Source organism: Heterocephalus glaber, unplaced genomic scaffold (genome assembly GCF_053883595.1).
Source record: "Heterocephalus glaber isolate CG9 unplaced genomic scaffold, H.glaber_assembly_v1.0 deba00001429, whole genome shotgun sequence".
NCBI lineage: Eukaryota > Metazoa > Chordata > Mammalia > Rodentia > Bathyergidae > Heterocephalus > Heterocephalus glaber.
In genome coordinates, this window is record NW_028258294.1 from 27,942,803 (window position 1) to 27,968,887 (window position 26,085).

General features: G+C 38.6%; 1 protein-coding gene across 1 annotated transcript; it reads right to left on the reverse strand.

The window, feature by feature from the left end:
• Positions 1-6,785: 6,785 nt before the first annotated feature.
• Il18 (interleukin 18) lies at positions 6,786-25,498 on the reverse strand. The gene is made up of 6 exons (XM_004856580.4): positions 25,165-25,498; positions 17,102-17,188; positions 16,305-16,316; positions 12,243-12,377; positions 11,311-11,444; positions 6,786-7,031 (listed from the first exon to the last, which is right to left on the reverse strand). The coding sequence occupies exons 2-6, from the start codon at positions 17,184-17,186 to the stop codon at positions 6,810-6,812; spliced, it is 588 nt and encodes a 195-aa protein (XP_004856637.1). The 5' UTR covers positions 17,187-17,188; positions 25,165-25,498; the 3' UTR covers positions 6,786-6,809.
• Positions 25,499-26,085: the final 587 nt, after the last annotated feature.

Sequence of the window (26,085 nt, forward strand, 5' to 3'; positions counted from 1 at the left end):
AAGATGATGGATGCAGGTAGGCAAAATGAATGGGAGAAACTGCTAGGAAATGTTCTATTTTAGAAAAGTTAAATGTGAGATTCTGTTAGGCATCAAAGCGGAATGGCAGGTCAGGAAGGAGTTGAGTATATAAGCCTGTAGTTCAGGTGTGAGGTCTGGGCTTTAAATATCAACATGGAGTCAACGCTGTAAAGTCAGTGCAGACTTGAGGAACACTTTTTTTCTTGGATTTTCCTGTCATCCTGTGGCCTTTACTCCCCCTCTTCACCAACAATTCAGCTAAGTGAAGTTAAAGGGCCCATAAGACAGACCATTGATGTGGAGGTACAGGATGAGCAGGCTACCCTCCTCCACTGGTATTTATGCTCTCTGCCCAGGCAGGAAATTAAGCTACAAGGCAAGGGAGGATGAAGTGGTGGAGGGCAACCAATAAAAACTTTCTTTCTGAGTTCAGAGGATGGGGTGTGGGTTGATAAGCTCACTCTTCTCACAGTTATGAGATATTGAGTACAGGGGATCTATGCCCTCTCTTCTAGATAGAACCCAAGGACGCAACAAGGCAATAACAAAGAAATGGTGTGTGGTGTGTGTCTTCCAGATAAAACCTAAATGATCTCACTCACTTACCCGAGCCTTAGCTGAATCCAGAAAAATAGGAATGTTTTCAGTGCACCCAGGAGTCTCATTGGAGTGGACTGGGTTATGATGAATATTCTTGCATAGAAGTAATGGGAAATATAATTAAAATTTATTTAAATAATAAATGGATTTTATTATCTCAGTACAAAAAGATCAGAGGCAGGAATGATTTGATCAGGCATTGGCTCTTTTACTATTCTTTTGTGAGTGTAGGCTTTGTCGTCAGGCTGAGCTTTCTCCTAATAGCAAAATGGTGATATCAGTTCTAGGCTTCACATCTAGAAAAATAATTTCTCTCCTCCCAAGCATGGAATAATATTACTGGGCTTTAGTCTGGACCAATTTCAATCACACACTCACCCTAAAAGAACCACTGTAGGGCCGGGGATTTAGCTCAGTGGTTCCGGCGCCTGCCTTGCAAGCTCAAGGTCCTGAGTTTGATCCCTGGTACCAAAAAAAAAAAAAAAAAAAAAGAACCACTGTGACTAATGAAACGCCATCATGACAAGAACGACAGGATTATGCATGAGCCAGCTGAGGTCTACCCTGGGAGCTGGTAGGGCAGCGTGGTGGTTTCTGTCAATTGCACTCCAGTGATGCTGTCTACTACATAATGGGGAGAGATGGGGTGGATCCCAGAGCAGCAGCCAAGGTCAACCATGTAGACAGACAGACTTATTCCTCAAAGAGTTTTGTGGGTAGGATGAGGGGTCTGCTTAGAAGCAGTTTGTGAACAGTAAGCCAGGAACCACAAGGGAGTAATGGACGTAGATGTCAGAGTTCACTGATAATGGCAACTATGTTCCCTACTCATCCCATCCTGACACCTTGGCATTTCTTACACTAAGGAACTTAAATACAATTCTGGAGAAAGAGGGTCATCCAGCAATTACTAAAATTAGGTTTCCACTACCCTCAGAATAGTGAGAACATGGAGAATAAATTAAAATATGAGAAAACAGTGTTGGGATTTGTTATCCCTCAGTGTGTGGGCTAAGACTCATACCTACTATATCCATTAGCCCTCCAACCTGTGGAGAGAACTTCCACCAAGTCCATGTTCACATGATAAGCGGAAAGAGTCCTTCCTTGCATTTGTCTCTTGAAATTTTTGTTTTTAGCCAGGCATAGTGATGCATGCCTATAATCCAAGTACTCTGTGTGGCACAGGTAGGAGGATTGCAAGTTTGAGCCCAGCCTGGGAAATTTAGCAACTCAGTGAGATCCTATCAAAAAAATTTTTTTTTCTCTTTAAGGCTTAGTTTAAATGATACTTTTTTTTTTTTTTTTAAAGACACAGTCTTGCTATTTGTTCAGGCTGGGCTTGAACTGACAACTCTCCGGCCTCAGCTTCCCGGAGTGGCCAGAGTGCTGTGATTACAAATGTGCACCATCATGCTTAGATTAACCAACTGACATTTTTTAAGTGAAAAGTTCCTCTATTAGCCAACCAAAAGTCCTCCTCTTCCTCTGTACTTTGCTTTTCTTCTTGGAAGATCCCCCAGATCTAGCCTGATGTGTGTGCCTCTGATCTTGAAAGGCATTATGTTGAGAATATGGTATCTCTGAGAGCTTTCTGAAAATACCTTCTTTTATGTTTATTTTTTGTCCTGAGGATTTAACACAGAACCTTTGCACTCATGTATATTCCCAGCCCTTTTTCAATTTTATTCTTTTTTTTTTTGGTACCAGGAATTAAACTCTAGACCTTGCGCTTTCGAGGCAGGTGGTGGAACCACTGAGCTAAACCCCTGGCCCTCAATTTTATTCTTAAATTTGGAGGGAGGGTCTTGCTAAGTCACTAAGTTGCCCAGGCTGGCCTTGAACTTGTGACCCTCCTGCTAGAGGGCCCCCCCCCCCGCCGCCGCCGCCGCGCCGCAAAGTGCTGGGATTATAGGCATGTACCACCAAACCTGGCTCTTTTTGTAAATTAAAGGCTACCAAAAATGAGTTGATGATTTTGAAAATACTGTGCAGACCATGTGTCACTGTAGACTCATTGCTTCCATTGCAGATCTGTTGAGGGTCTATATGGGGCAGGTGGAGTCTCATGTTTTGTCCCAAATTTTATGTTTCTAATGCTTATGTGATTTAACTTTTTTTACTTTCTAGTTTCCAGAACTGAGCCCTGTGAACTACAGTGAATTAATTTTTTTCAGATTTTTTTTGGTTTTATTTTGTTGAGAGAGTCTTATTATGTAATCCAGGGTGTCCTTGAACTCACTGTGTAACTCCGGCAAGCCTCGAATTCACAGCAATTCTCCTTCTTCAGCCTCCTGAGTGGTGGGATTATAGATGTGCAACAGCACAGCTGGCCTCAGATCTTTTACATTTTGAAGCTTTTTATTGGCATGTTTGCAATACATAATGGTTATATTCACCATGGGGAGTTGGTACATGTATATAACAAATCCTAATTCTTTTTATCCCCCTCTCTTCAAGATACACTGAATTTAGATCCAAGACAAAAGGTAAGGTCCACCATGAGGGTAAGGGCCATCCATAAGCAAACCCATCACTACTGGAGGAAAAATAAAAGACTAAAGTTTGAGCATGCTGGTGGCTGTGAGTAAAATTTTTTTTCAGTAATATGGATTCCATGAGGCTAAAGACAGCTTTAAGTAGTTTTGGCAAAAATTTCAAACTGTGAATTGGTATTTTCTGGACTAGCCTAATTTGGAATTCTTTTGTGCAACAAAGTCAAGGGCTTAAAGTTTGGAAAACCAAAAAGCAAAACAAAACATGTTTTTATGTCCTGACATTACTTTTCAATTATAAAGCCCATGTGCTGAGAGAAGATAGGAAAGAAGCAACAAATGTCTAAGAGCCAGAAAGAATCATAGAAAAGCAGCAATGTTTTCATTCCTTCAAAATGAGAAATGAGTTTACACATTGTAGGAAAAGAAATGACATAAAGCAGGGTGTGGTTAGTTCTTGTAGGAAAGAAAGCTCTGTTTCTCTATGAGAGATAAATGCATTTGTGTAAGAGCTGAGGTGGAAGTGGGTCGTGCGTACATGGAGAAGTGAAAAAAAATACTATCTGCCATGTTCCAGTGCCAGAGGCTACTGAGAACCTTATCCCATTTATCTACACAACTGTCCCATAAGGTAAGTTTTTTAAAAATTAAATTAAAAATTTTAACTTCCATTTATATTCAAGGAAACCAAGTTTCTGAGAGATTGTGTCCAAGTATGTACACATTTCTTGTGTACTTTGCTTCAGAGACAGGTGTTGGGTTATGGCACAAGATTCAAAATAAGATTGTATGACCCCCAAACCTATTCTCTTTATCACTTCACGTACCTCTTTAATTAATTAATTAATTAAGACAAGGTCTCACTATGTAGCCCAGGCTGGCATCAAACTTCCAGTGATCTTCCTGCCTCAGCCTCCTGAGTGCTGGGATTAAAGATGTGTGCCACCACACCTGGCACACTGCCTCTTTAAATATCCACACTATATTATGCAGAGTCAAATATAAGGAAGAATAAAAGAGCTTACAAAACAAAAGGGCACAGGGGCCAGGAATTTAGCTCAGTGGTTCCACTGCCTACCTTGAAAGCACAAGGATCTGAGTTCAATCCCTGGTAGCAAAAACAAAAGGGCACAACTCAGTGCTTCAGTTTCCTAACTCTGGCTAGGTCCGGGACTCTTGTACAGGAATGATAAAGCTAAAGCGAAAACTGTTGTCAGATAATGTGCTGTCTTAATCACCTTTTACTTTATTATAAAAAGTTTAGGGCCAGGCATTTAAGGCCAGCCTGAACTATATCTATAGCAAGACCCTGTCTCAAAAGCAAAAAACCAAAACCAAAAAGCAAAGAAAAACAACGAAAAAAGTTTAGGAATGTCAATTTTATCAGGACAAAGCTTATAGATCTATTTTTCTAAGACACAACCTTGTTATAAACACTGATTTCAGATTCTAGCCAATTTAAAAGAGGGAAAGGACATAAAATAGTTGGCTTAATTTGATTCTACTTTTGTGTGATTATCTTTTAAAGAATTCTATTAAGATCTTGTTATGATTAGCTCAAACTCCCATCCAACTTTCTCAAGTTGAGTCTATAAATCAATTTTGGGAGAACTCCCATTTTACCAGTATTGAACATGGACTGTCTCTCCAATTATTTAGATCATTTTCCAAACATGGTTTGAAATCTTCAGTGCACAAGTCTTGGACTTTTGCTAAGTTTATATGAAAGAACAGTAGTTCCCCCTTATGCATGGGAGATAGGTTCCCAGACCCCAAGTGGATACCTGAAACCTTACATAATACTGAATCCCACATATACTATGCTTTTTTCTATACACACATAACATATAAAAAGCTTTTATGTGCCAGGGATTTGGCTCAGTGGTTCCAGCGCCTGCCTCAAAAGTGCAAGGTCCTGAGTTCAATCCCGGGTACCAAAAAAAAAAAAATTAAAAAGCATTTACTCTTTCACCTTAAGAAAGCATTTATGGTTTCCTTTTGGCTTATCTGAATTCCCAGTATCTCCACAGTTGCACTTTAGGACCATTATTAAGTAAAATAAGGTTTCTTGAACAAATGCACCAAACCTTGATGGTCAATCTGATAACCAAAAGGGCTGCTAGGTGATTAAGGGAGAGGAAGCATGTAGGTCGCACAGACATGGTGCACGAAGAAATGAGCCAAGTCTGAGGCAGGATCAGAGTGTTAAAGATATCCTGACTTGAAGGGCTGGGGATTTAGCTCAGTGGTTCTGCCACCTGCCTCTCAAGCACAAGGACCTGAGTTCGATCCCCGGTAGCCCCCCCCCCAAAGTTTTGGGCCTGGGGGGGGGCGTGGATTTAGCTCAGTGGTTTCACAGCCTGCTGTGCATGCGCAAGGACCTGAGTTCGATCCCCAGTACCAAAAAAAAAAAAGATATCCTGACTTTGGAACAAATCAAACTAGTCAAGTGAAGTGGGTTCCTTATAAAACTTTCAATGGTTTTAATGATATTCTTTGTGTTTTAGTTTTTTTCTTTTTTAAGACAAGGTCTCACTATGCATTTCAGGCTGGGCTCAAACTCACAGTGATTCTCCTGCCTCAGCTTCCTGTGCACTACCACTTCATGATATTCTTAAAAACTATAGAATTCAAATATCAACATCTTTCATCATTAGGATCAATAACCCCAAAGCACAAAATCATTCTATTGAGTATATCCTATGTGCAAATTACAATGTAAAATGTGTTTTCCAACTATGTGCTTTTTACAAATTATATAAATGTTTTTCACACTTGGATAATTCAATTTTGTGAAAGATATTCTTTTTAGTTTTTTGAGTGCTAGGGATCAAACCTATGGCCTCACCCATGCTACCCATTGTGGCACCTCCAGCCTGTTTATTCCAACCCTTCCTTTTTTTTTTTCTCTAATAATGGGAACTGAACCTAGGGCTTTACACATGCTAGGCAAGTACTCTATCACTGAGCTACCTCCCCAGGCCCCACTTACTTTTTTTTTTTTGGTACCAGGGATCGAACTCAGGACCTTGTGCTTGTGAGGCAGCCGCCAGAAACACTGAACTAAATCTCTGGCCCCATTACTCTTTTTTTTTTTTTCGTACCAGGGATCGAACTCAGGTCCTTGTGCTTGCGCAGCAGGAGGCGAAACCACTGAGTTAAATCCCCGGCCCCCATTACTCATTTTTTAATGAAGTGTTTTGAGACAATTTTAAATTTTGTTTCCCTACGACTATAGGCTTGCTTTGGTTTGGATAGGGATTTTTTTTTCAAAGGTTCAGGTGTTGGTCCCCAGTATAACAATACTAAAGGAGTGAAACCTTTAAGAGTTGAGGTCCTATGGGAAATGTTTAGATCATGAGGGCCCTGACCTTGGAAAGTTTGGATCAACTTGACTCTCAAGAGTGGGTTGTTACAAAATGAGGCCAGTCCATATGCTTAGCCTTCAGCACAGGTCTAGTTCCCTTCTACTTCTCTGCCATGTTGTGACAGCCAGGGTTCCCTACCAGGGTACTGGCTCCATGCTGTTTGGACTCTCCAGTCATTAGAATCATGAGAAAATAAAACTATAAGTTTCCAGCCTCATGTATATTGTTATAACAACAAAAAATGGACTGCAATAAGGCTTATAAACTCTTTAAGTCTTTCAGAAACACAAAACTCAAAAAGTTTCAATTGTAGAATTTTAATAATCTAGTCTTTGTTTTGGACAGTGAACATTATAGATTTATCCCCAGATTCATCCTTTTTTTTCAAAATAAGTTTGTAAAAGTCTTTCTCTTTTTGACAAGCTAGAAAGTATCCTTCATACAATGAAGACTCAAATTGCATCTTATCATCATGTCCTGGAACACGTCTCTGAAAGAATATGATGTCACTTTTTGTGTCAACGATATTATCAGGAGGATTGATTTCCTAGAAAGAAAAAACAACATTACCTAATTTTAAAAGGACATGAACAATTTGTATATATGCAGTTCATTTAGAGGTATACTGCTGTACAGAACTAGTTTTTTAAGAGTTAAGAAAAATAATCTCTAACTATACGAGTACTAATCTCTCCTTAATTCCTAATCTTCTGTTCTCCCTGTCTACCCTGATACTTTCCATCAGGGAATGCACATCCCGATCCAGGCCTTTCATTCCCCCTATCATCAGATTGCTTCCTTCTATCCTCTCCATTTGATGAGAGTCCACTCTGCTCAAGAGGAAGTGGAGTTCAACTAAAGACCACAGCCTCTTTGGGCTAATGTCAGTTTCTGCCTTATCCAACCACTCACAGCTAGACGCTGATGATCCTCTCGCACAAATCTAGGTAGCTCTAGTTTCTGAGTCAACTGTGAGAGAGGACAGAAATGCTATGAATCTCAGCTCCTTTCAGTGGAGTTTGGTACTAAAACTTAGATTCATTAAATCCAATAGTTCTTCTAGGGCTGAGCCCTGGGTTCCTATACAGCCCTGCTATACTGGCTCAGTCAGTAGCCCTTGACTCTGTCTCCCTGCCAAGCATGCCAGCTCAGAGTAGTCTTGAGTTTTTGTCCTGACTGTAGTCTACTTTGCTAGGCTGTATCCTGAAAGGCCACAAACTGATTCCTGTATTATTCAACCAGAGAACAGTGTTGTGATGAACGGTTAGATTACTTGAGACTATAATCCTGCTGGTCATCTAATCAGTAGTGCTACACATTTTCTATTATCCCATCATGTCTACTTTTCAGAATGGACTAGAAAATGTGGGAACTTCCCAGGGTTCTTCCATATTAATCCTGGAATCAGTAGACATTTTGAACTTAATTTTTTTTTTTTGGTACCAGGGATTGAACTCAGGTCCTTGTGCTTGTGAGGCAGGTGGCAGAACCACTGAGCTAAATCCCCTGCCCCTTGAGCTTAATCTTGATCCCATGATAGGAAAAATTCCTATTATTCTAAGGACTGATAAACTTCTAGAATTAAAATAGCATTCCATCCTCTCCTAAGATGCCTGAAAGACCCTGGAAGGTACCTCCAACTTAATTATAGAATTGACGGTCATAACTCCTGACCTCAGTCCTTTGCTTACAAGTGTAGGTCCTTGAGTTGATGACAGCATAAACTAGTTTCCCCAGTGGCATCTACTTCTGAAGCTGTCTACAATAAACCACAATTTAGGAAAATACTAAGCTGAAGGAGTCTGTCTGGGACTCAGTTGAGGTCTAATGTGTAAATGAGAAATAATCCTTAGCCAAAATGTCAAAAGCTCTCATAATTTTGTAGAGGGAACTGAATCTGTTAGATCTAACCTAACATGGAAAGTTATAGTTGAAGGTCAGAATATGGGTAGGAAGAATAGGAGATCTCTTCAGTCTTAGTTTGGTGTTACATTTCAGAATTAAAGCCTGAAAACCCTAGGGATTTTCCTTAGTCTTGGTATTGGCTACTTAAAGCCATACATAAAAAATAGATGTGTGGTAACAATCCTGGTGGCCTTGAAGAACACTCAATTTGGAAAGCCCTACCTTTTGAAACTTGAGTACTCTAAAGACCAAGGATTCTTTACATGAGGAAGGGTTGAATCTGGACTCAGGGAGAATTAAGCTTGACTTAATATGCTCTTTTGGCCCTCTCCCAATTGGATTACAAAGCTTGGGAGAACCTTGGCCAAGCCTGATGCACATGTGAGCAACAGCCACTGACAGTAACCTCTGGAAGCAAAGCCTTCTTCATGTTGTAGTGGCTCTTGCCCAAACAATTTATCACTAGTAATTAACACAGAAAGGTGAGCACAGGGTCGGGAATTTAGCTCAGTGGTGCTGCCGCCTGTCTTGCAAGCGCAGGGTTCTGAGTTCAATCCCCGGTATAAAAAAAAAAAAAGGTGAGCACAAAGTGGCAGTGAGTTGTGTCTTACCATCTAGAACCTAGTCTAAGGTAACCATTGCTAAGATTTCTTATTTGTAGAGGAAAAGGGTTGAAGAGCAGGAGCTAATACCAGTCTTAAGCTATGCCTCCTTTCCTTCTCCCTCCCTCCCCCTTCCTTCCTTATTCTTTTCTTTCCATTTATCCAAATAATATTTACTGAGTTCTTTCTAGAAGTAGATTTGCTATAAAGCTGATTAATCTCCAGTGTCAGGACCACTCACTTTCATAGGTCTCTTCTAAGGCCCTCTTTTAAAAAATTCCAAGTAAGTTGTAGAGTTTATGCCTCTGGTAATTTTATGTTGTCTTTCTTTAAAAGAGTCACCTAGGCTGGGGATTTAGCTCAGTGGTTCCACTGCCTGCCTCACAAGCGCAAGGTCCTGAGTTCGATCCCCAGTACCAAATAAAATAAAAAAAAAAAAAAATGAAAGGGTCACCAAAATTATATAAGCTTCAGGCTGCCCTAAATCTGGATTTGTTCCAATTCCTAGAATTGTCCATGCATGATCTCAACCTGCTTGACACTCACTATCTCTCCCAACTAAACTTCCAGCCTATCAGGTCTAGAACAGGGACTCCAAATTACACCCTGAAGGGTTGGTACCCAAGTTAGAAGGAAAGAGCAAAGAGATTTGCCTGGAGGCTGTATCTGTTGTATTTGTACTGTTATTACTTGGATTATATTTTAGAGTGGTTTTAAGACTGATAAAGACAAAGAAGGTCACTACATCCTTGTAAAGGGAACAATCCAAGAGGAAGAGATGACAATCATAAATAGATATGCACTAAATACTAGCACACCCAACTATGTAAAACAAATATTAACTGACATGAAAAATCAAATAAGCAGTAATACAGTTGTAATGGGGAACCTCAATATCCTACTGTCACAGATAGATCAACTAGACAAAAAAATCAACAAAGAAATATCAGAACTGAACCAAACTTTTGAACAAATGTATTTAGTAGTAGATGTCTACAGTGTTCTACCCCACAACATCAGAATACACATTCTTCTCAGCTGCACATGGGATGTTCTCTAAAATAGACCACATACTAGCTCATAGAACATACTTAAATAAATGCAAAGGAGTTGAAATTATCCCATGCATATTATCAGGCCACAGTGTAATGAAATTGGAAATCAATGGCAAAAGAAAACACAAGAAATTCATACACATGGAAATTAAATGACACCCTCTTGAACAATCAATGGTCACTGATGAAATTAAAGAAGAAATTAGACAGTTTCTACAATTAAATAATAATGCCAGTACAACATACTGGAACTTATGGGACACAATGAAAGCAGTCCTATGAGGGAAATTTATAGTGGTGAATTCTCATATGAGAAAAGCAGAGTGAGCTCAAATAACCTAATGTTGAACCTCAAGCTTCTAGAAAAAGAAAAGTCAAACCCAAAACTCGTGCAAGAGAGGAAATTATAAAGATCAGAGCAGAAATTAATGCAATGGAGACTAATATTTTAGAGTGGCTTTTGTTGTTGCTTGGTCTCTCCACTGAAGTCATACCCCAGTTTCCTTTCAGTGAGGGATGGTGATTCAGACATTAGTTCCTAATTGGCAAATCCCTGCTCAGAAATAATCTCCATCACATGAGATTCTCCTTGTAAACTTTGTCAATTTGTGGGCATTCCCCTGGCTGCTCTCACTGGGAGGAAGTATTCTGGTTCAGTCTGTAGATATAGTTAATGGTTTTATCTAATGATAATGCAGAAAATAGAAAATAAAAGAGAAAAAAGTAGTGGCCAAAGTAATTTATAATTATCTCTGAAAAGGCATTATTTTTATAGCTGTTCTTAATTTTATTTCATTAGATTAATGTTATTAATAATACACATCAACTGAAGTCTGAAGGATGTGGCTAAGACAGGTTAAGAAGCAAGAACAAAACAATTAGGGATTAAAATATTACAATTTACAAAGTAACAGATTTATAGGACAATTAACTTTATTCTACATAGAGGACTTGTTCTGGAAAGTCACATGCTATTAAATACAGAATTTACATATATATCCTATACTATTATTTATATATAGATTTATTATTCAGCAGACTTAGGTTATGTGACAAGTGTTGTGCTCTTTCTGGCCTGCAACAGGCTGAGAAAAATCATGTTACTACAGTAGGTTAAAGAGTTTGAAGATTTTTCATAACTATCCATTTCTATGGTCTTTTGTTTCTTGCTCTGCTCTAGTTAAAAGACTGAACTACTGAAGATACTGGGTTTTCTAATTTTTTCCATTAATTTGAATGAAGGCAAAGTAAGGCTCAGTCTTACCTTAAAGGAAATGGTTTTGTCCTCACAGGAGAGAGTATGGTTTCCGTTACACATCACAGAGATGACTATAGCCATACCTCTACCACGGCTATCGGTATATGTATATTTGTTAAATGTAGTCTGAGGTGCATTATCTAAAATAAACATTAACAAGTGAGACCACTAGTTAGGAGAATTTTTGCAAGTCAACATGTGTGGAAATTTAACCAAAGTATAGTCCTTAATATACTTCCTGCCAATCTCACACTCTGAGATTTATTTGGCTGGACAGAAGAAGGAGATTATGTGTAGCTTGCTGGACATTCTTTAAAACATATTTGTGTGTTACAACATACATGCAGCAAATTTTTGAGAGTGTGAAAAATATTTTTTGGTTTTTTTTGGTACCGGGGATTGAATTCGGGACTTTGTGCTTCTGAGGCAGGCGGCAGAATCACTGAGCTAAATCCCTGGCTACTTACTCATTTTCTAAGACATCCTAATTTCTGGAGGAAGGCAGAGTCATTTGAAATATTGTGTATTTATTATTATTATTTTTTGGTACCAGGGATCGAACTTGGGACCTTGGTGTGTATTTATTATTAATTGTGGGTTTTAAAATTTTTATCAGTATTTTCAGCTATAACCAGCAGAGATTAAGAATCCAACTCTAGAGATCATATACAGTTAATGCAGTGAAAATAAAGGGATTGGTGATCCAAATGTAGGTTCATAGTGACATGACCTCTAGAAATATCTTTATTAGATCTAATTTTTTTACTCCAACTAAAGACTATGGACACTTATAAAGTTTTTAAAATGAAATTATTCTGCCTGTGATTTTTCATCCAGGTATTGGGTCTGATATAGAAAAGTGTAGGCAGTAAAATGGAACAGAAAGAAGTAACTAGTTATCTATGAATGTACATGTATAAATATGAAAAAAACCACACCTGCAATGTCAGCATCAGGCATATCCTCAAACACAGGTTTCTTCTCACGGTCGACAATGAGGACTTGGTTTTTCAAATTTCGTATGACTGACAATTTAGGTACAAGTTTGCCAAAGTAATCTGATTCCAGGTTTTCTATAATAAACATTAAGTTTCATTAAAAATAAGTTTCTCGCAAGCTCAAGGTCCCGAGTTCGATCTCTGATACCAAAAAAATAAAATAAATGTTTCTTTCAAAATACACAAATAGACAACTATAGAGTTCAGTTTTAAATAGCTATCAACTGGGCCGGGGATTTAGCTCAGTGGTTCCACCACCTGCCTCACAAGCACCAAGGTCCCAAGTTCGATCCCTGGTACCAAAAATAAGAAAAAAAATAGCTATTAATTACAATCTTCTTTTCCTGAAGCAACTATGATCAAGTTGCCTACTGTTTTTTTAACCAGCTTCCAAGGGCATGCTCTATTTCTTGTTACCGCTCAGAACTACTCTACCTCGGAAATGTTTACTTCAAATATCCTTTCTGACCAGTCTCCTAGTTTTAGTTTTCTTAGCTTTTACTCCAGCTATACAGGTTCTTAGACTTCACTGTCTTTTAATCTCCAGACTTTTGCATTTCCTCCCTAGATAATCTATCTTCCCTTCCTTCCCTATGCAACTGAACCTCATGGTTCATTTTATCTGTCAGTATCTTAAATCCCTAACTCATTTATCTGTCCATGATAAAATTCCAAACCTGGCTGCTGAGTGTTGCTGGATCAGCAATCATATGAATGCTAAAACTGGTGCCATTATAGGCACATCAACTGTCAATACCATTTTCCATTCATGACTCTCTTCCAGTTTGTAGCTGTTATTTCAAGTCTCCTTTTCTTCAGGACCCCTACACCATTATCTCTACTTTCTTTTTTTTTTTTGGTACCGGGGATCAAACTCAGGTCCCTGGCCCTCTACTTTCATTTTCAACAAATTATTATTATTTTTTTTTGAGACAGGGTCTCACTATGCAGTTCAGGCTGGCCTCGAACTCATGGTAGTGCCCCCTCCTTGTCCTTCTGAGAGCAGGGATTATAGGCATGTGCCACCACCCCTGGCAGCAAATTATTTTTTGCTATTCCACTTGCAAACCTAACTGTGGCATCATAAATTATTTCCTTTAAGTTTCTCTTCCTAAAGGGAAATGTAGAAAAGGTATCCCTTTTGGTTATCTAAGGGTCATCCCATTTGTCCTCTGAATGTATCCTCTATTAAGACCTTGTTTTGCCATCCATCCCTTTTCTCCTATCAACCCAGCAATTCTCCTCCCTGGATTTTACCCTAAAGAAACAATCAGATACATGTGCAAATGTTTTTTATCAAGAATGCCTAAGGATAAAAAAAAAATGCTTAAGGATGCACTATTAATAATAGAAGCAGGGGCTGGGGATTTAGCTCAGTGGTTCCTCCACCTGCCTCACAAGAGCAAGGACCCAAGTTTGATCCCCTGTACCAAAAAAAAAAAAAAAAAAAAAAAAAGAAAGGAGCAAAGTAGAAACAACTGTCTGTAAGTTGAGGATTGATTAAATGAATTTTGATATGCCATTACTATGGAATATTAAGAATTTAATATAACTGCAATTATTAACTGCCACAGAAAGATGTCCAATACATAGCTAACTAGAAAAAAGTTTAGGTATAGCATGATCCTTTTTAACAAAAATATAAGTATTTGCATGGCTATAGATATACATATATAAATATTACATCAAAATGATAGCTGTCATTATGCTTTTATTTTTCATGTTATTATAATCTATGTCTGAATTAATTTCAGTGAGGAAGTTTTTATAACCAGAAAAGCATGAAGCTCTTTGAAATTCTTCCATGAACCCTATCGTAGTGCATAGTCTTGTTTCCCTCTTTTATTTGCAAAGTTTCTGGGCAAAAATCACCTGTACAGCTTCTCCCTTTACTAGTACTGCAGTCTGCCTCTGCCTCCATTTCTCCATCAAAATCCTTTCACTGAGACTGCCCAACTCCTTGCTGCTAATAGATGCTTTCTGGCTCTTGAATTTCAAGGTGGCAAGATTCAACACAGAACCTTTTACTTCTTGAAATGCTGTCCTGGGAATCTGTAGTAATATTCTCGCTTTTTCTTCTTCCCTCTGGTGAGTCTACTCTGTTTTTTTTTTTCTTTTTTTAAACTTTCCTTTCTACTGCATTAACTGTAGGTATTTTTGAGTTTAGTCCTGGGCTTTTTATTTCTCACTTTATATATTTCCTGTCTTTTCATTCCCACAGCTTCAGATACCATTTTTATGCACGAGCCTTTACATATATCTTCAGTCAAAATCTGTCCTGAGCTCAGAACCGTGTGTCCAAGAATTTACTGGGTATCTCCACTTCAATGTCTCAAGATTCTAAACTAAATTTATCACCTGTTGTTCTCTTTACATATGAAAACTTGCTTTTCCTCCTGTCTCTTATTCCACTGAGTGGTACAAACTGTGATAAGTGAAAAATGTAGACATCTTCTTTTATGCTTTCTTCTACACTGTCTTCCAAATCATATCCTATTGATTCTTTTGAGTATTTCTATAATCAATCCACAGCTCCTCATGATCCCCCCACATCATTTCTTATAGGGACTAAAATAAGTCACTCTTTGTTGTTGTTATTGTTTTTTGAGACAGGGTCTCACTATGTAGTTCAGACTGGCCTTGAACTCAGTGATCCTCCTGCCTCAGCCTCTCTCTCCTCAGCCTCCCAAGTGCTGGGATTACAGGCACGAACCACCATGCCCAGCTAAAATAAGTCTCTTAATGGGTATCCCCTTTTTTTTTTTGGTCGCCTCATTCCTTACCTTGTGCTGTCAATTCTTTTTTCTTTTTTTTTTCAATACTGGGGATCAAACTCAGGACCTTGTGCTTGTGAGGCAGGTGCAGAACCACTGAGCTAAATCCCCGGCCCAACCATCAGTTCTTTATACTGATGCCACAGGAATCTTTTAAAAAATATTATCATGTTATCCCTGAATTCTAATGAGACACATAGCCACCCAGAATAAAAATTATATTTTCCAAATTTCCTTGCAGTTGGCCACGTGACTAGTCAACAGGATATGAACAGACTAGATATGTACAACTTCCAAGTAGAGACTTTAAATGGAATGAGTCTGTTTTCCTCTTCTCTGGACCCTTTCTTGAAAACTGAGACAAAGATCCAGGAAGTATGATGATTTTCAACTATGTGAATGAGTTTAACAACTAGGGAATGATGGAGTAACAAGAAAGCAGAAGAATCGTGAGATTCTAATGTCACCAGCCATATTCATCCTGACTGCTTACTTGGACTACTGGAGAGAGAAATTTTCTATCTTACTCAGTTATTAGATATCTTTGTTATAGCAACCTAATCTGTATCCTAGCTCAGACATACTACGCTTAGCAAATTCCTATTACTCCCAAGATAAGGCCCAAATACCTTATCTTGGAATAAGAGTAGTGATCTGTACCCTATTTATCACTCTAGCTTCTCTTATCATTCTCCTCCTCCCCTCCCTCTACTCCCATCCCATATTACTCTTAGTTCCTCATACATTCCATGCTTCCTTTTGTATCTTGGCTTTCAATCCCATCCCTATGTCCTTGACTTTCAGAATACTCTGCCTATAGGAGCCTCTCAGGCTTTGTTCCAAAGCATTTCTGAGACAGGAGTGAAGAGAAGGGAGATATTAATTTTGGACAATTCTCATACATCAGTGTCTTCCTAGATCTCCAGAGAACCCATGGCTTCCTGCTCATCTTAGACCTACATAATAGGCAAGGTCTAATTTGTAGCATCTGCAAGCTAGACAGCTTCCTAAAGTACGGGGAAAGCAAATTTATAGAGTTTCTTCTTCATAACCCATATGGTCATCTTCATTCCAATGCTGTGTTATTGAGTCCATGTTCTTTTGATGGAAAACTGGTTTCCCAAATAGGTTGGTGTCATGTGGACAGTTTCTCCCAGTTGATAGTGGCAATATGGATGTGTCTCATGTAGCTACTTTATAAAGAAAGAAAAATGCTTTTATACTTTACCATCATTTTCAGCTATGGGAGAAAAAAAGAGAAAAAAATATATTAATATATATTTCAAGCCAGAATTTCCTCTTTTTTCTATGTTTTCACTACTTTGTTCTGCCACTTCCCATTCTTTAACCCCTGTTTCAGTGGTTAGGTCCTTTATTAGCCTTTATCAGAAAATGTTACATAATCATCCAAAGGTCTGTAAAATGAAACTCTTTAGATTTAGTATGTTCTCAGATAAGTTAGTATAAAACTTAAATCCAGGGTTTATAAATTTTAATACAGAAAGAAATTTTGTCAAGTGATAGATTTTACTCTTACATTTATTGCCTACATAGGAAGTCACTTAAGGACTTTTTATGATGCTTTCAAATGAAGCCAAGTTGTCCGTCAAAGATTAATCATAAGAATCAATTTTTATTTGTCAGATGCATTTACATAAATGATATAACTCACTCACAGAACCCTAGCTTTAGCGTATCTCATACAATTTGCCAATTTGCTTTGAAGACTACTATTTTCTCAATGTATCTAGTTTTGTAGGATTTTCGTGGTGTATACCTGCTGCTACATTGAGATGAGCAACTGCTAATTTAAGTACCAAGACAATGTGCAGGGACAAAGTCTGGGATCTTGGAAATGTTATGGTTAATTTGAGGTTCAATTTTTTTCTCCCAAGGACAGTCATTAATATTATAATAGAATTTGGTGACAAAAAGGAGTCACTTAATAGTTCACCACACAACCCTTTTCTAATTGAATATATTTATCTAAGCCCTGTATTCGTCCTACTATTGCTTCAGACTTACGTATAAAGTAAAGTATATTGTCAATAAATTTCATTTCCACAAAGTTGATGCAATCATTTTCTGAGACAGAAACAGCCATCATCATTCCTAATGAAAGCAAAGAAGACAATGTTTGTTCTTTTTAACAAGGTGTGATTGAAAAATATGGTGAATGCTTACCTTTTAAAAAATTTGTAATAATAAACGACATATTAACATTAATCCCCCTCAAAATATTCCCCCTCAGTTTGAACACACTTGTCCTATTGTTACTACAACTGTCTAAAGCAGTTCTGGAAATCCTTTCTCACGTCATTGGTTGTGTAGTCATGGAGGCCTTGATGTCCTGAATCAATTCAAAACATTTATGATCATGATCATTTGACTTTAAGGAAGAGCCAGAAGCCACACAGTGCTAAATCCAGTGAATAAAGTGGGTGAGGACATACTGTAATGTTTTTACAAACCTGTCTTTGCATGGGATGGCACTTGGCAGCAGCATTCACCATATTATTTATCACAGCTCATAAAGACCTTCATGAAAGAGAACTTTCAGAACTGCTTCAGAAGGTGGCAAAAGTGATGGGATAAGAGTGTTCAAATCGAGGGGGAGTATTTTGAGAGAGATTAATAGCAATCCATATTTTATTGTAATACATTAAAAAAAATTTAAACACTCACCATATATTTTGATCACACCTCATAGATAAAAACAATCTTTTATTGCTACCTTTTTCATTTTTACTTTAAAATTTTTATTTGTATATGTTGGCAGTTCATAATGATTATATACATTGTGGAGAACTGATACACCCAAAAGTATGGTGTTTTGACACAATGAACTAAAGCAGGCTGAGGGTGTCTCTAATACACCCCCCACCCCGCCCCACCCCGCCCCAGCACTGCTGCTTTTTTTTTTTTTTTCTTTCTGGTACCAGGGATGGAACTCAGGACCTTGTACTCATGAGGCAGGCACTGTGCCACTGAGCTATATCCCTGACCCTGCTGCTGCTTTCTTTTGATCATATTTCGCTTCTGAAGTGAAGGAAGGAACATTCCTTGAAGTTCCCTTATCTGCAAAGTCTGGATTCACCAAAGAGGAACATAATTGTCTTCAATATTATTACTGAAATTTCATTAGCCAAGAAGGATTGAACTCACATAAGACGCAGAGAATGAAAACTAAACACCATGCCTAGAAACAAGAGGAACTTTATCCTAGGACCTTGTCTAATTTCTGGGTCCATAATTTATTGCCCCTCTAAAATTGCCTCTACCCTCCACTTCCCTCTCCTCTATGTTCAAGCTTCAACTGTCTGGCCCTTTGAGATTTCACGTTCTGTTGGGCTTTTTCTCCTGTGAATATGTCTACTGACACTTTAATTCAGCTTACTTAAATATTGAAACATCAGAGAGAAAGTCTGAACTCCACACTACAAAAATGACCAGGAAGCCCTCCTCTAGAGTGCATCAGTATCTTGGGTCCCTGAAGGCAGTTATGGTTGGGGTTCCAAGGAAAATGGTTGAGTCACAGTTGCTACTGGTTATTATGGTTTGTCCTCACAATTCATGTTCAGGCTTGGTCCCCAGTGTGGTGGGGCCTACTGGGAGCTGGCAAAGTACGTGAGAGTGAAACTTAGTTCTTATCTTGCAGTGACCCAGCCACTAGTGAGAGGGACAAAAATAATATAAGGAATGGTATGAAGCTGGATATGTAAGAGATCCTCTCTACTATGAGAGAAGCCTCAGATGAAGTGGTGAATGTATGGTGATGAAAGAGGGGCAACATTTTCAAAGCCAGGGGAGAGTCATCACAGAGAAGGAACAACTTGGCCAAAGGCCAGGAAGCAGGAGGCTGAAAGGTATATCGGTTGCCTGAGGCCTTCTCATTTTTACCTGAAGTAAGACAATTATATTTTTCAGAAAGGATATGAGAAAGGAAACCAACCCTCCATATTGAATTGGGAAACTATGGGTTAACTGTGTTATTGGGCAACCATGGATTAACTGGGTAACTATGCTCTTTGTAGAATGCACCAGAGTAACCATGACAATGTCTGTAATCTGTCACCAGAGGAGTGGAATGGACTCAGAAAGTCCTGCCAGAATTCTTTGCTCCTCCTCACCCCGCGGCTCTGCTTTGTGTAAATCCTGCTTCTTATATTCCCAGGGAAACGCCAATGGAATTAAGCCCCATAGATGTAAAAAGAGGTATATAGAGAAGAGCAAACTTCTATCCGGGGCTCACGAGGTGACACGAGTTCCTTTTAAGCCGCCAGCATTAATGCCTATTTTGTGTGTCAGAGTGTTCTATCCAGGTATTCATTTTCTCCTGCTTCAGATGCATTTCTGAGGATTTCACATAGGTCAAGATTATTTGTTCCCTGGGAATAAATGCAAAGGCACGGTAGGAGATATTCTTGGAAAACATCAATTTACAACCACCAAAATATATACTTATTTTTTTGTTTCTTTTGGTTTTTTGAGACAAGATCTCACTGTGCAATTCAGGCTGGCCTTGAACTCACTATGTATCCCAGGCTGGCCTCAAACTTGCTGCAATCCTCCTGCCTCAGCCTCTTGAGTGATGGGATTACAGGTGTGCGCCACCATATCTGGCCTTATACTTGCTTTCTTCTTTTCCATTTTCTCAGTAGTATTATGTAGAGTATTCTCCCCACACAACATATAATGGTGCTACTTGGCCTCTTTGTTTTTTGTGGTACTGGGCCTTCTCACTGAGCTACGTCACTAGTCCTTTTTTTATTTTTTGAGACAAAGTCTTGCTAGGTTTTCCAGGGTGGGCACAAACTTGCAATCCTTCTGCCTCAGTCTTCCAGAATTATGGTATCACAAGCATGTGCCACTATGCTTGGCTGGTACTTGGGCTTTTTAATATTGTTTTTCCACATCTAACTTTTGTTACACCCTTTTTTTTTTTTTCGGTATCGGGGATCAAACTCAGGACCTTGCATTTGCGAGGCTGGTGCGGTGCCACTGAGCTAAATCCCTGGCCCTGTTACAACTTTTATATTGGAAATGCTTTCTAGCATAAATGGTAATAAAACCCCTTAACACTTGATGACATTGTTATCAGGTAGAAAAATATTTAAAATTATGTTGAAAAATAGCACAAGCTGGGCTTAGTGGTGCATGCCTGTAATCCCAGGATTTGGGAGGCTGAGACAAGAGGATCACTGTGAGTTCAAGGCCAGGCTGGGCTACATGGTGAGTTCAAGGCCAACCTGAAGTATATAGGAAGACCCTGTCTAAGAAAAAAAAAAGCACAGTAATAACCTGTATGACTCAAGAACACTTACACAATACTGACATGAGAAAGATAATTCTACCAGGTAGGAGACATTTCCATGTGCCAAGAGTGTTAACAGTTTACAACTCATTTGTCTTACCAACTTTGAAATTTTATTCTAGATAAACTATTTAATTAGAAAGAATTCACATTTTTCCACTTTTTGTATAAGGTAAGACTATTTTATTTACTAGGTTTATTATTATTATTATTATTATTGCCTAATTCAACTCACAGAAATGCAACTTGTAATGTAATTCCTTTGATGAAAGCCTGGGAAGGAGAGTGAGATTATAAAAGCCCTAAGGCAGGCTAAAATAGTTTAACTTCTTTTTTGCTAATAAAAATGACAATTTAAATAGAATAAAGACATTTAAGTTTATTTTTATGTATTTATTTATTTTTGAGACAAGGTCTCTCCATGTAGTTTATGCTGGCCTAGAACTCACTCTGTAGCCAAGGCTAGCCTTGAACTTGTGTCGATCCCTCTGCCTCAGCCTCCCAAGTGTTGGGATTACAGGCATGTGCCACTATGCCTGGTTTAAATTTATTTTTAAAGAGCTCAGTATGATAGCGCTATAGAGAACAGATTCTACTGGAGAACTGGACAGCAGACAGGTGCAATTTTAATCATTAGGAGTTGATAGGGCTATAAAAGTAAGGTAGTGGATACAAGAGATACTAAACAGCAAGATGCTTTTTGGCTGATTGATTGTGGGTCCAATGGAAGAAGAGGAACTAAGAAAGATCACTTCTAAATTTCTGGCTTGAGAACTTGTTCAGTGGTTACTCCTTGAACTAAGAATAGAGAGAAAGAAAAACAGCTTGAGATGAAAATATTGAGTTCAGCTTTGCTACTTGAAGAGAGATGTGACATGGAAGCCAAGGGAGAAAGTTTTAGGAGGAGGCTGCTTGAAATCAGAAGCTGCAGACCCCATAATCCATGCTTGATGGTGGCCATTAGGAAGGTTTGGTCATTGGTTACCTGTTTGTGTAAAGTGGAGGTCAACAAAGATCAAGAACAGAATGGGAGGGGGGAAAGTAAAGACAGTGATTACAAACTATTCTTTCAGGAAGACTAGCTATAAAGTGAGGGTAGTAGTTACTGGAGGATATATAACTTGCAAATGTCAACTTCTGGCTCCAGATTACCTTTCATTTTTTGGTGCCGGGAATCAAACTCAGGACCTTGGGCCTGCAAGGCTGACGAGATGCCACTGAGCTAAATCCCTAGCCCTCCAGATTACCTTTTGAGGCATGTCCAAATAACTTCTTCCAAAACCTGATAGTCATTCTTGACTCCTTTGTCTAACCTTTTCCTCACCAGATACATACTAGCGCTGTTTTAAATCCAGCCTCATTGCTCCTGACATCTTCCATTTAACACGTACTTAGTTTTCCTGTTTCTACTCTCCCCTTCTCCATACTGCTGCCAGGCCAGAACTTTCTCTGCTTTTTTTCCCCTACCAAACCCTTTGTCATCCTTTATCTTTTAAATCTCAGCTTAAATATGTTCTCTAGGAAGACTTCCTTGACTCCTCCTTCCCAAACTAGCCATTCTGGGACTCTCCCTTCCCCTCCCCTCACCTCCTGTTCATGCTTCTGAAATAGTTCTTACTACCCTGAATTTATATTACCTCAATTACAACTAGGTCTGCCTAGCTTTAATCTGAGCCTCTTTAGATAATGACTTATCCTTCCTTCCCCAACATCTGGGAAGAGCTTACTACATAGTAGGAGCTCAATAAATGTTAAATGAATACATCTTTGGTATGATAAACCTTCTTGCCATGATGACAGTGTAGAAAGGACTATTAGAATTTTTTTTCCTGTTTTAAAATTTTTCTATTTAAAAGACAATGAGAGCTGGGTGTGGTGTGGTACATGCCTGTAATCCCAGTATTCAGAAGGCTGATGCTAGAGGATCACAGTAAATTCAAGGCCAGCCTACATCATGAGTTCAAGGCCAGCCTGAACTATATAGCGAGACCTTGTCTCAAAAAAAACCCCCCAAAACCCCAAAACAAAACAGCCCCCCTGCAAAAACCACCCACACATACACATACAAAACAGAAAATAATGGAAACTTGAAAACAGATTTTAAAAAACTAGAATAATTTCTCTAATATTCTTTTTCCTAATAGCTTATTTCATGTGTTTATTTTGAATTCTTCATTTGTTTTTTCCTTACGATGTTTTGTTAGTTCTCAATACACTATGATAGTGGTGGCAAACCTATGGCACACATGCTGCAGTGGGCTGTTCATATCACTGAAAGCTCTAAAAGGTTCGCCATTACTGCACTCTGATCACAAGTGCTGTGTTCGTCCCTTTCACCGCCCTCAGCTTTTTTTGTATCCTTTCTTATCCATGTTCTTCTGTTCTCTCAACTCTTCTCAATGAAAATTATAATTCTCAATGGGTAAAAATGCTTTGAACATTTCATCTAATATTCTCAGGACTGATTTTTTAAAAAAAAGAATTATAACAACCTCAGAAAGATCCTCCCAGGAGTATGCAGTAGCGATTTATTCTTTGAAACAAAACATTTTAGTAATACAAGTCTTCAAAAACTAGCCAGAGGAAAGTGGTAGAATATTATGACAGAAATTAATCATATGAGTTCCAATTTTGTTTGGGGAAAGTCACTTACTTAATTCAGAGTGTCTCAGTTTCCTCCTTTGGATAACAAGGAAGTTGGATGGTCAAGCTTTAAGGTCTTTTCCAGCCTTAGCACTCTGCAATTTTAGACGCTAGTTAAGGCCAGGAAAGAACCATCGCCAATGCCCAACTAACCACTTCCTCATAATTCTAAGACAACACATACACAGTTAGCATTGTTAAATCACTAAGAGTACAAAAAGAGACAGTAATATATTAAATGTAAAAATGCCTTGCACTTAAAAAGCAGCTATGATTATGTTTATCCGTTCTGTGCAATCCCAAATCTGTGGAATAGATATGGGATGAAACGATGGAGAATGCTGTATAATTACTTCCCTAAATGCAGATAGGTAGTCACTGACTGTAACAAGATCAAAACCCAACTTTTCATTTCTAAAAGTCATTTTGTCCTTGAAAATGCTGCCACTTTATGAATGTAAGTACTCTGTGTGGTTGTTGAAGAGGTGGAAATAGAATACTTAGGAAATTATATAACTAGGTATAAAAGGTATATTTAATCAATTGCTAAATAAAGACTTAAAGCAAAAAGTCAAATGGAATAGATTCAGTGTGAATGGGGAATTAAATTTAATCTCAAAGAATACTCAATATTTAAGTAGATGGAAAAAGGCACGACACAGCATTTATGTGATGACCAAAACAATACTATGGTGGGAGACAGACTGAATGGGCTTAGCTTTTGTCTGTAGTGGAACAGTTTTGCTGTCCAGCAGTGAACACAAGATTATGGAGGGCTAGGCGGGTGTGTAGCCAGTGTGCACCACCTTTTGACTGGGAAGAGGACAGCATTTTGTATTTGCTCCACTAAGGCTGTTTAGAATCACACCCCAGACAGTCCTGGCACACTCTCACAACATGGAAAATGTGGAAAGCAAGCATTCCTATTTTTGTTTGCTTTTTATTAAATCTTGCACCCCCCAAAAAATAGATTATAGAAGGTTTTGGAAGTCAAATAGAAGAGTCTGGATTTAATCTTATAAGCAATAGGAAAACACTGAAGGTAAAAAACATATTTTGAAGGAAAATTTAATAGAATTTGAAATAGCTGAATATAGGCAAACAGTAAAAAGACATTTAAGGATGTCCTGGTGTTTTGTTATTCAATTTCAAAATAGAGATATTTACTCAACCCTACCCTGATTGTAAAATAAAGTTCTTTAGGGAGTGCTATTTCACTTACTATTAAAGTGCCAGCCAGGGCCAGGGATTTAGCTCAGTGGTTCTGCTGCCTGCCTTGCAAGTGCAAGGTCCTGAGTTTGATCCCTGATGGGGGGGGGGCGGGGGCGGAAGTGCCAGTCATCCCAAGGGTGATGTGGATTCCATCAAGATTAACAACCTTGTACAAAGTTTTTGTTCGGTTTTAATGTAACTGATTCAGAGTCGAGGCTTACTTAAAAGAAGAGCTTATCTATTACATCATTCAAAGTAAGGATTCTCAGCGGTTCACAAAATCAAAGCTATTTTCTAGTGATTCGAGGATGTAATCTGTCTTTTTCACTCTCATTCTTTCACAAGTGTACAGGAGTTTACCAGAGGATACAGCCTGTGTGACACTGCAATAGCTTGAAGGGAGTCTTCTACTTAGCCAGACATCAGATTTGCAAAAGTGAAAAAATTCATTATTAACACTAGATTTTTTCAGAATACATAGTTATTTTATTTATTTTTAATTTTTGGTACCGGGATCGAACTCAGGACCTTGAGCTTGCGAGACAGGCGGCGGAACCACTGAGCTAAATCCCGGCTACACAGTTATTTTTAAACTGTCATTTATGATAATGTGATGTGCTTATCATTTTAAGATAATTATTTTAAAATCTTTTAGTTTTACTTTCTAATAAAGTAAATTATAACAATGCAGTAAATAACCTAGGGTACTCAATAATTCCTGAGAGAGTAAAGAGAATGAAGACAAAAAGTTTGAAAAAAGTTTCTGCTCTGACTTCGCTTTTGTTCCTTAGGCTGTTACTGACTGCCCGTATTCGAGATGTGAGGGCTTAAATTCCTCTCAATAGTTTAAAAAAAATTTTTTTTTTTACTTCTCATTGTCATATCCCGGTTTCCAAATAAAAATGATGGTATTTCTTACCCGTACAAATAGTGTTCCTGAAAGACGAAGCAATCTGGAAGGTGTGAGGTCCGTTTCCTGTTCCTGAGACTATGGAGATCACAGAAGGTGGCAGTCGCTCCAGCAGCCGACGACTTGGATAGACACGAAATGAAGACAGCCTGGGAAAAAAAATCCCCGGGCAGCTCTGCAGTCATCTCTGGGAGTGCGCGAAGAGCCCGGAAGGGGAGGAGACTGCCGCTGGCGCGCCTTGGGCCCGCCTCCAAGTGTTGGCTCTGTCGCTGGGCAACGGAACTTGATGCAAAGTGTTATAAATTACAGCATTTCTTTTACTTTAAAAAAATCACTATTTGGGGCCGGGGATTTAGCTCAGTGGTTCTGGGGCCTTCTTCGCAAGCGCAAGGTCGTGAGTTCGATCCCTGGAACCAAAAAATAAAAAAAAATTTTTAAAAATCACTATTTAATGAAACGATTTCTTCTGTCAAAGTTGGGGTCTACCCTTTCCAAAATCTGTACCTCTTTCCGAAGTACGTGAAGCGCGCACTTGAAAGTGTAACCGCTTGGTCCCGTAGAAGCATCTTTTCTCAAGTCAGTTTCTGTTGGAAGCTTTCTGATCACACTTCAGCACAAAATTTCTTATCTAACAGTACTGGGTAATCATGCACACTAGAGTATTTCTTACAATATAATCATAGCACGTAACATGCGTCTGAAATATAACTCTTGGCGGGCGTGGCGGAGCACATCTGTCACCCCAGCACTCGGAAGGTTGAGGCAGGAGCATCGCTGCGATTTTGAGGCCAGTCTGGGCTAGACAGTGAATTCAAGGCCAGTTTGAACTACATAGTGAGACCTTGTCTCAAAAAAAAAAAAAAAGAAAGAAAAAAAAGAAAAAATCGTCTTTTTGGAGAAAAGACTATTTTGCATAATGTTTTATTTCTT

Bases quoted from the DNA above. Each gene is read 5' to 3' on its own strand.
- Il18 (XM_004856580.4), bottom strand. From the start codon at position 17,186: ATGATGATGGCTGTTTCTGTCTCAGAAAATGATTGCATCAACTTTGTG. The intron at 11,445-12,242 runs GTGTGGTTTTTT...TGTTTATTTTAG, and splicing joins GCCTGATGCTGACATTGCAG to ATAATGCACCTCAGACTACA. The intron at 7,032-11,310 runs GTAAGACTGAGC...TTTTCTTTCTAG, and splicing joins ACAAAACCATTTCCTTTAAG to GAAATCAATCCTCCTGATAA.